The sequence below is a fragment of the Osmia bicornis genome, chromosome 8 (assembly GCF_907164935.1).
Source record: "Osmia bicornis bicornis chromosome 8, iOsmBic2.1, whole genome shotgun sequence".
In the NCBI taxonomy this organism is placed as follows: domain Eukaryota; kingdom Metazoa; phylum Arthropoda; class Insecta; order Hymenoptera; family Megachilidae; genus Osmia; species Osmia bicornis.
Window position 1 is genome coordinate 2,260,913 of NC_060223.1, and position 11,292 is coordinate 2,272,204.

The 11,292-nt window shown below is 33.8% G+C and overlaps 1 protein-coding gene across 1 annotated transcript; it reads right to left on the minus strand.

Moving 5' to 3' along the window:
• Positions 1–2,355: 2,355 nt before the first annotated feature.
• LOC114880135 (citron Rho-interacting kinase-like) lies at positions 2,356–11,257 on the minus strand. Its single transcript, XM_029195788.2, has 14 exons — positions 9,524–11,257; positions 9,239–9,447; positions 8,478–8,580; positions 7,912–8,156; positions 7,390–7,836; positions 7,175–7,307; positions 6,580–7,097; positions 4,964–6,424; positions 4,445–4,891; positions 4,020–4,372; positions 3,800–3,960; positions 3,510–3,722; positions 3,174–3,429; positions 2,356–3,098 (listed from the first exon to the last, which is right to left on the minus strand). Exons 1-14 carry the CDS (start codon positions 9,720–9,722, stop codon positions 2,990–2,992), a joined length of 4,854 nt encoding a protein of 1,617 aa, XP_029051621.1. The 5' UTR covers positions 9,723–11,257; the 3' UTR covers positions 2,356–2,989.
• Between the last annotated feature and the right edge of the window lie 35 nt (positions 11,258–11,292).

Here is an 11,292-nt window from a genome sequence, read left to right on the forward strand (position 1 = left end):
TTTTTATTTGCATTATTTTTCCATTTTTACATCTATAAATGGAGTCGAAAATATATTTATCTGAAATTTAATTGCTTTAATTTCAGAGGAGTATTTTAAGGGAGTAGACACGGGTAATGCAGCGAGGTGACATTACCGGCAAAAATGGGCCTATTAATGGGTTTACGGGAATCGGTTATTTGTCCTTATAAGAGAACACATAGGGCTGGGTGAGGGCTCATTCGAAAGAGGAAGGTCCAATGCAGGAAGGTCTCAACCGATGGTTTAACGAGATTGTGTTGATATCTAATAATATGAGTGTATATATAAAGGGTATAGCAAGATAAAATGGTCAAAAGTGCCCTTGAGCCGATTTTTTTCAGCAGTGCGCCATTTTATAGCTAATAATAAAAAGCCATTGTACACCAAGTTTCAACCCTGTATCTCAACTGGGAGGGTAGTTACAGGGTGAGAAAGAAAAAGTGGTTTTTGCCATATTTTCCCTATTTAATGGCAATCAAAAAATCTGAAAAAATTCTAGAATATTCCAGCCATGTTTCTTTATGATTGTGAATTTTTTCAGATTTTTCGGTTGCAAATCCTAGGCGTGAAAAATCAAAAACGCAAAAACAAGTCGAAAAATTGAGATTTCGGGTAGAAGCTTTCAAAACACTAGATTTTTACGTGTGGTGCGCCGTGTTTAAAAAAATCAAAAACCGATATTTTCGACATATTTCGTGCGATTTTTACATTTCCTTTACACACTAAGTGCATTATGTGATTTCTAACATTTCTGCATTGGACGAAGCAAGATCTGAATGGAGAGAGTGAAGTTATTGTAAATAATTGAAAATTACGCACATTATCTCCTAAAATATTCGACAGTTTTTCAACGTTGTCGGTGACTGAATGGTTAAGGTGTCCGACCGCGGAACCGCTGGAAAGTTTTTTGTCGCAGGTTCGCGCCCCATGAATGTCAAATTTTTTTTTTTAATTATTAATGACACAAGAATACACACTAATCATTTAATAACGTATGAAAAATATTTTTAAAATATATTATCATGAAGTATACATAAAAATAAGTGGTGCACTACCGATTTTCTGATTATGTATTGTTCTAATTACGGAGCGCCCCCAATATTTTGTTAATTGAACAGTCGCGTGGTTATTTGTTTATGATGGATATTGAAAGCAATATATATTTTACCTTAATTGTACATATAGCCAGAGAGCCGGTAATGCACCACTTATTTCATGATAATATATTTTAAAAATATTTTTCATACGTTATTAAACGATTAGTGTGTATTCTTGTGTCATTAATAATTAAAAAAAAAAATTTGACATTCATGGGGCGCGAAACTGCGACAAAAAACTTTCCAGCGGTTCCGCGGTCGGACACCTTAACCATTCAGCCACCGATAACGTTGAAAAAGTGTCGAATATTTTAGTAGATAACGTGCGTAATTTTCAATTATTTACAATAACTTCACTCTCTCCATTCAGATCTTGCTTCATCCAATGCAGAAATGTTAGAAATCACATAATGCACTTAGTGTGTAAAGGAAATGTAAAAATTGAAAGTATTTCTCATGTTATCGCATGAAATATATCGAAAGTATTGGTTTTTGATTTTTTTAAACACGGCGCAGCACACTTAAAAATCTGAAAAAAATTGAGGACACCAGTCATGCTAATATCTAACTACTGTGAAAGTAAAAATCTAGTGTCTCGAAAGTTTCTACCCGAAATCTCAATTTTTCAACTTTTTTTTGCGTTTTTGATTTTTCACGACGAGGATTTGCAACCGAAAAATCTGAAAAAATTCACAATCATAAAGAAACATGGTTAGAATGTTCTAGAATTTTTTCAGATTTTTTGAATGCCATTAAATAGGGAAAATATGGCAAAAACCACTTTTTCTTTCTCACCCTGTAACTACCCTCCCAATTGAGATACAGGGTTGAAACTTGGTGTACAATGGTTTTTTATTATAAGCTATAAAATGGTGCATTGCCGAAAAAAATCGGCTCAAGGGCACTTTTGACCATCTTATCCTGCTATACCCTTTATTTCGCAATAAACGTACTGCTTGAATAACTTTTATGCAGAGGATAAATATAAATAAATAAAAATACACATTGGCATTTCCATATTTTTAAAAGACACGCGTTCATAATACACTTAATTTATTCCTCTACCGTATGAATAGTCAATAACAGACGCCGTAATTTTAAACTGTTCACAATGAAGAGCTATTGTGAATTAAATTTTTGTTGTAACAAAGAGTTACACGAGTGTAGCAGCAATCGTGCTCGAGTAATCATTTACATAACAAGGTATATCTTTATCGGTATAAAAATAATCTTATCGTATCTTCTATAAATCTTTATTCTCGTCAAGAGTAGAGTTTCTTTTAATTAAATTACAATGTTACAAAAGTTTTGTTAACTTAGGAAATTCAAGAATATATTATTATCATATTAATCGTATCTCTATACTTAAATCTATATGCACTAAGTATCGATTTCAATTTTTTCTATAAAAAAAGAAAAAATGTAAATTATTCTCATTGAAAAAGCTCGAGCTTATAAAAAGTAAAAGAAATTACTTTTGCGATATGTATAAATATATCAAATTTGGTTGACTAATACTACACAGTACCATATAAATCCTTTGTCATAGCAAATATTTGAGATCCGATGATATTTAATCGTTTTACAAAATGAAAATAAAATTAAACATTAAACTGTTGTGCAAAAAAAGCTTTTGTACGATAGAGAGTGTTTGTACATTCCATCAATTATGTATTAATAGACTGATATTACCCATTGGCAAGAATGTACAAATTAAATTAAATGCATGGAATGGCTAGGTAAGATGTAGCCTGTAACATGTTTGTTATGACTTACTTTCCTTAATGCTTACTAAATGTTTACAGTCTTGGTCTCGGGTTTCTTGTAGTTCCTACAGTCGAGTGAAAGGATACTTATGTTAGTTTTTGATATCAATACTTAGAAACACCAGCGAAATGTACTTTTTTTCCATGACCATCTAAATCTTCCATTAAGCTCGATGTGAAACTGAATTCCGAAGTGCTCTCGTTATCTTGTCCCCTGTGCAATGAAAAAATACACAATGGTTTATTTCTACAATTTGGTAACGTTAAATTGTAAAAGCTTATGACGTACAAAGTTTCCAAACTAGTGAGACTGCCATTGTTTTCTGGTATATTAGAAGGACCTTCTATCATTAACAATTCCAAAAAGGAATTAATGGTTGCTACATAGATTCCCTTCGATTCAGACACTCCTAAAAAACGAGGACTAGACAATTCGATCAAAACTCGTTCTGGATTCTTTGTTGGCGAGGTGTACGCTTGTTGATCGAGTTTTATAATCTCCACCGATGAAAAGTGAATAATAAATAAGTACGGTTTACGGAATGCTACACAAAAATATGCAATAATTATAATTGATATCTGAAGTTGTTATGAGTTGGAAAAAAGTTGTTTCAATAATTCTTACCAAAAGCAAAAGGTAAATGATTCCACGTTGGATCAATGCTTCGAGTTCTTTGGCCGTGTTCATTAACAAACATTCCAAACTCGTTGTAACAAAGTAAAAGCTCCACTTTTCCAGGTACTAGAGAAACATTTAAAACGCAAACGGGAAAGATACCTAATTTAGCTACTCCCGTTAGCGCAGCTTTAACTGAACTATCGTCTGCTTCTGGAAACTCTGCAATGTTACATGAATGTAAATACGAATTATGAATAAATGAATCCTCAAAGACGACGCTTCATTTTGTCACCTACCATCGACGCAATAGTTCCTAAGATCGATTTGGAAGAACTTATTGCACCCTACTATTAGGATGTTTTGAGTAAATATGGCACAGCTACATGGCTCGGATGTTTCAAGTTCCCGTACTCCAACAAATTCTCCACCTTCTTCCTCGGTATACCATTTAAGTAATCTACAATTAATAGAAAAGCTATCAATGTACGTTTGTTGATTAAATGTGATGAAACTTACATTACATGAGTTGCTGTTGCTGCGCAAAGCATGTCCCTTTGTAACTGATACAAGTGACAACTATCAGTGCTAGTTAAAACTGGTTTTGTATTGATTGCTGGTCTTGAACATTCAGCAGCTACTGCGTTACTCTTTAATTGTCTTAGACTACACGATACTAATTGCCTACTTTCACCGGCTATCATTAAAGCTATTCCCAAATGAGGATGTAAAGTTAATTGATGAACCCTCTTTACTCCACAAATTGCTGTCAGTGTTCGTGATTTAGAACCGCAATATGAAAAGAGACCTTCTTCAGCTCCCAACAACAGCACATTTTCTTCAATTAGATTTACAGCGCAATTCAGATCCAACTGGAAGATGATTTCTGTATTAATAATAATCTTATAGATAGAGGTATATTATTATAAATAAATTTTCTTTACCTGATTCTTTTCCAGCCTCAGTATAGTTTCATATTTCTTAGTTTTATGAACGTTACTCGAATAATTTTGACTAGTAACAGACTTCAAAGCTTTTAACCAATTCTTTTTATCCGTGTGGCTTAAAGCCATTATATCTAGACGCGACGTTGGCCAACAAGTCGTTGAAGAATTAGATTCTATCCTAAAGATAAATGGTATATCCGACTTTGCTGTTCCTAATACATCCGGTTGCTGTACAGTTTCTAATACATTAAATCCATCTTTTTCGACCAGATCTAAACGATTAACGGGCGACATTCCAGGAGATGGTTGGTGTTCATAAGTACATAAACAGGTTCCTTCTAATCTAAGGTATTTCCTTTCCCAGCAAGTTTTTGACTTCTCTGGAACTTTGACCCAACTTTCCATTGATACGTCACTGCTTTTACCACGTGCATCGCATACATTCTGTATCAATGATTGGTATAAATTATTATAAAATATAGAATTAGGTATTTAAAACATTATTAAGTAACATACCGTATCAGGATTATCTGGTTGATCTATATTCAACGTTTGAACACTTCCAGATAAAGATGATAGGCTTTCGTCGCTGTTCCTCCAACTCTTGCCAAATTGTTTAGCAAAACCACCCGGTAAACCGCAGTTGGCAGGAACGGTAACGGCACATTTTAAATGAGTCATTACTTGACATTCACTGCAAATAGCTGCACGTTTACCAAACTGAATAGAGTCAAAACAAGCAGAACATTTTCCAGCTCTCATAGGTAGACCGACCTCAAATCTATGAGGAATATTGTGTCCAATCCTCTGAGGGGATAATCGTTTAGACAAAGAACTGACCGACTGTTCCGTAATGTAATTTGTGTTCTTGTTACTGTGTGCCGTGGGAGATGTAGGTGCAGAGGTTGAAGCATGCATAGCTCTAAGTGCCAATAATTGATCGGTTAACGTTTTAACTTTAGCACGTTCTTTAGCTAGCTGATTCTCTAATTCACGATAGCCAACGGGCATCCCAGTACCGCTTGGAGGGACATTTTCTTTCTGTTTAGTACCAAGTATTTTATCACATACAGTTTTCTTCTTTTTGCTACATTCCTCTAATTTAAATTGTAGATAATCAATTAGTTTCGTTTGCTGTTGCCTTGTGCTTTCGGCTTTAACTTCTCTTTCCTGGTAGAACTGTCGCATTTCTTCCAAGATGCTTTCCAGCTCTGAAATTCTCATCCGAAGTTCCTGTCCTTGATCCACGCTGCTTTGCAAATCGTTCATGAGCATTGTATTCGCTTCTTTCAATTCGTGCACTCTTGTCAAATGCTGACTGCTTTCTTCTTTGACGACCCTCGTTTCAGCTTTAGTCATTTCTAAGTTACGTTTCGTTTCAGAGAATTCGTATTCTAATTCACTACACTTGGCTGATAGTTCATCAACCTGTGCGCTTAATTCTTGTACAAGTTTTTTATATTGGTCTCTCTGCGCAAGTAAACCGTTCTTTTCGCATTCTATGTCGCTCGTTTCCGATTCTAGTCTTTCAATGTTACGTTCAGCAGCTAATCTCAGGGATCTCTCTTCATTTTGTGCGGCACATGCTTCGCGAAGTTTACCTTCAGTCGCTTCTAGATCTTTTTGTAATTTCATTTTATCTTGAATCAGTATATTTTCCCGCGTTTCATGATCGCTCGTTAATCTCTCGTAATCGGTCAACTGCTCTTCAAGTACTGTACACGTTTCTTTAAGAAGTTCAGTATTCAATTCGTAACCTTTGATTTCTTGCTCTAGTTTTTCTATTTTAGATTCCAATTCGCTCTTTTCTTCGTTATGTTTTGCAATTAATTGTGACAAACGTTTGTTCTCAGCGTTTAAACTATCAACTCTCTCTTGACTTGCCCTTGCTTGCTTTCGAGCAGCGTCTAGTTCTCTACGTAACGAAGCACTTGATGACTGAAGCTCTTCTATTTGATGATTAGCTTGAGTTAAAGCCTATAATGAAGTAAAATAAAATAACAAAAATGAAGTTACAAAAATCAAATATTTAAAGCAAATTTATCGATCAAAAGAAAACCAACAAAATATGAATTAAATGAAATGATAATTAGAGATAATAAAAAAAATTTATAATTCTTGAAGATATTTACTCGTTGAGCAGAATCAGCTTGCATTTTGTTTCTAGAAGATTCCTTGGTTATGTCATTTAACGATGCTTTTGCACTATCTAATTCTCTAAGTAACTTTTTAGATTTCTCATCTTCTTCTTTTATTTTATTATCTAATCTCTCTGATAATCTTTGTTTCTCTTCTTGTAATGTTTCAATTTTCTCTTCTGCCTTTTTACTTGCTCTTATTGCAATTCTCTTATCCAAATTTGCATCTGATAATTCTTTTTCTTTCTTCCATAAATTAATCTGAGCTTGCTTTGCAGTCTGACGTTCTGTATTTAAGTGTTCTCTCGCTGTTCGAAGTTCCTGTTCTAATTTATGTATTTGTTCTTCCAGTAGAATATCAGCTTTTATTGTAACCGTTTTTCGTACCATACTGGTACTTGGCTGTACATTTTCCATTTTAAGATTAGCATTCTCTGATTCTAGTTTAGTAACGCTTTGTTCCAAGCGTCGTAACAATTCTTCTAAATTGCCGACTTTACGTAAATGTTCCTCTAAAAAGAGAGACGAAGCTTTATCGAATCTTTCCTTTTTATATTAAACATCATTTAAAAAATTTAACTATCCATACCTTCTTTTTCAAGAGAATCCTGTAGTCGTTTTTGTAATGCAGCTTTGTCTTGTGTAGCTTGTTCTAAATTTAAGGCAAGAGCTTCATTTTGTTCCAAATTCATCATGGTTTCACTTAAGTCAGACTTCATTGCCTTTAAACAATATTTATGTTATATTTTATAAAAATGGACAAATAATTTTCATTCTAAATTGAACTAAATATTGACTGCATACCTGTAATTGTTGTTTCAATTGTTCATTCTCGAGTCTTGATCGCTCCAACTGCTCTTGCATTGTTGCAACCACCTGTTCTGATGCCGTAACATTATCTAATTGCTTTGATCTTTCTTGTAATTGTTTTTTCAAAGCTTCTATTTCAGCATCTCTGGCAGGTATTGTAGCTTGTATACTGCGTAACTGTTCCTGACAGTCCATTAATTCATTCTGCGCTAATTCTAAAGCTACATTTAGTCGTGACTGGCGACAGTGATTAGAATCTTGTTCATTTCGCAGTTTAGACTCCAAGTCATTGTTTTTTGCTGTTTCTAAATCTAACTTAGATCTAAGTTCAGCTAACTGATTGTGTGCTCTTGCAGCTATTTCCTTTAATTTCGTTTCAACTCCTTGAGCACTTTGTCGATTTAGTTCTCTTGTTTTAGCCAGTGATTCTTTATATTGCATCTAATGAAACCGTAACACAATTTTATTTTCGTATGCTATTATACATACATACATATATATACATATGCTACTAACCTGGAACACTCTAAGTTTATGCAATTCTGCATTTGCAGTTTCCAGTTCACATTCAGTCCTCTGTAATCTGGAACTCATCTCATTATTGCTAGTACATAATTCTGTAATTCTTACAGTCTGCGCTTCAATATGTTTATTTAACTGTGCAATTTTATCCTTTTCTGCATTTTCCCATTTACGTTTAGCATCTTTAATTAAACCAAGGGCTCTAGTCTCCAAATCTCTTCTTTCTTGCCGTTCTAGCTCTGTCATTATAAAATATTTATTGCATGCAATATATTTCGTTCAATGTTTATAAATTTATCATTTATGATTACTACTATATTTAAATATGCGATGATAGTTATTGATAAAATTAAATAATTTTAAAAAGTGAATTGTAAAAATATACAACTTATATTACAATATATAATAAATATAAATATAGTCATGGGCTCATTAAAAACATATTCCATGACTTTTTTATTGATTAGTGTAGTAGTTTACAAATTCGACAAATATTCAAACTCAAGCAATTGAAAATAACTTGTTTGAAACTTCTGTGTATACATTACAAAACCTATTACCTAATGTCCTTTTTATCCCAGTCAATTCTGCTTTCGTTGAAATCAATTCCTTTTCAAGTATATCCCTCTCCTTGCTGAATGCTTCTAATCTTTTTATTTTTTCCTGAAGTTGTAATTCCATATTGTAAATGATCAATTATATACATTAAAAATTGACAATGAAAAGGACAATTGGGTCTAAGTGACATTGTTAGAATATAGTAGTATTAGTAGGGAAAATCCATTTACTATATTCCTGTAAACAATTGGATAGGTTGTTGGTAGAGCAGAGCAAGATTATATGGCCCTGGAATAACTCTACCATTATCCTTCCCCTACCACTGCATTGTTTACTTTTTTACGCGTTCTATCGCCTATCAGACCTGCGCGAACGGATTTAATTCAGTAGACTTGAATCGGCGGGAAAGTTTTAAAAGAACAATTACAGAAAATGCCCAACTTAAAAGTTGAACAGATAAAAGCTTTTTTTAACCATTAAAAGAAACGATGTGATAACCTAGAAACAAGTGAAAAATTATAAGAATAACGTATGAATATAAGAATTTAAAATCGCAACTTATTAATAACTGTTTTCCATTCTTATTTCATTCCATTTAATAGAAAAATAACCTATTCTATGTAACGTGAGTATCATCGCCTTTCCATGTTATGATTCATGGCTTTTTTTTTTTTTCATTCATATTCAGAGTTATAAAGCAATAATTGTCCTTTTCATTAAAAAGGTTGTAATGATAATTATATCATTTTACAAAAATTTTAACCTTTAATTCAAATATCTCCCTTTCTTTCGCTTGGACCTCCTTTTTTCTATCCTCCAATTGTACCTCCAATTCATTTTTTTCTTTGGAATACTTCTCAAATTGTGCAGAATTACGCTTCTGAAATTTAAACTCAAAGAAAGAAGAACATTCTTTTGGAACATCTTTGGAGGCATCGTTAAACTGTGATGTGTGAATATTTCTATCGCAGCCTATAAATTACAAAATACATAAAACCTTAGTAAAAAGCAAATAATACCATTGGTACTTCTGTATTTTGTATTTTACCCAGACTCCTTTGAAGGCTAGCCAAATCACATTTTGCAGCATTTAATTCCTTTTCCATTTTTTCCTTCTCTTTCGAGCAAGTCTTTCCCTTATCTGTTTTTTCTTCTTTTTGAGTCTCATATTTAGAAGACAGTCTGTTCTTTCCACAGATCCTTTTATAACGCTCCTCAAATTCTTTTTCTTTATCTTCAAAATCCATTCTCTTTATTCCTCATTTGTCACTTCCTTTAATATTTTTTTTATCCTGTATTTTCTTTAGTCTACTGAGAGATTTAACCAAAGAATTTATTATCTTATGATACTCATCACGACCATATCATTGACTAGATTAACCGGAAGAATCAAAGCTAATAATCAAAATGAATTCGATGCAATTTGATTGAGAGCACATCGAACGCTTCGCGTGCACACTTTATGAAACTTAAACTTTAAAGATTCCTGGGGTTACAATTCCCGTTGAACAAATACTACGACAATCAAGAATCTACTTGTAATAAAGTGAATAACTTTTTTTATAGTTGTCCATTATAAAAGTACATTTATGAACAGACGTTTCGTTTATACACTACCGTGTTTATAACGGTCGCGGGACAAACTCCATGTTTGTAATTCAAAATTTTATTTGACGCCAAGAATCGAGCAAACGCGATAGATGGTGCTGGAGCCACCGAATTGGGGGAGATTACGATTTCCGTGGCCCCTCGTTTTGAGGTTATGGTTGTGTTCTTGGGACCATTTTAAGACAAAAATATACATATATGTTACAGGTACCAAATCGACCTGGTTTAGCCAGTAAAGTAGATTTCCTGTTTTTTATAAATCTGCAAATATCTCGGAAACTATACGAAATATGGCAAAATATCAAGAGACTTTTTTTGTAAAGAATTAAATTTCCAACTATTTATGTCCTGCAACATTTTTTCGTCAACTGATGTAGTTTTCGAGACAGATTTCTCTATCTATCTATCTATCTCGAATTTCGCTCAAAGGCTGGCATTTTTGGTAACTTATTTGTCACCTTGTTGTAGAGGTGTGCGAGTACTCGATTTATTTGAAAAAATAATATTCGAATAATCAAAAAAATTTCTGGTTATAAAGAGTATTACATCCAACTCATTCAAACTTCCCGCTCGTTGATACTACCCATTTAAAGGGACAGCAAAACCTCGACATCAAAGGTGCCGCCGGGAGTGTCGCCTCTTGTTATACCTCCACGCGCCTTTGGGGATGGGCTGGCAGCCCTGCCAACCCCAAACCCCGCGCATTTTTAAATTTCATCACTCATACCTGTGCATACTTTTAAATCTTACACTCAGTCCATACTTCTAAAGTCTGCTCATCCTTTCGCCTGAATCGGTGTGTGTGTGTGCGTGTGTGTATGTGTTTGTGTGACCCCTTTTAGTCGCCTCTTACGACAGGCAGGGGATACCGTGGCCGTATTCCAAGCCTCCCGAGCCACAGGGGGATAAGTATTAGATTTCTCTAAAAATATGTCAATATGTCATTATTCCATCATAGTTCCCGAACACCTGTCAAATCCAATTTGGTTGAAATTTTGCAAATAATTGTTTTTTGCGATTTCCTACATTACCGACGTACTTCAAAAACAAAATAGGTTAGGTTAGGTTGTATTATCAAGGCTGGGGTTGGAGGGGGAAGTTAGGGTTAGGGTTAGGTTTAAGAAACTGATGGAATAATGACATATTGATATATTTTTAGAGAAATTTGATATATCTCGAAAACTATGCAGCTGATGAAAAAGTGTTACA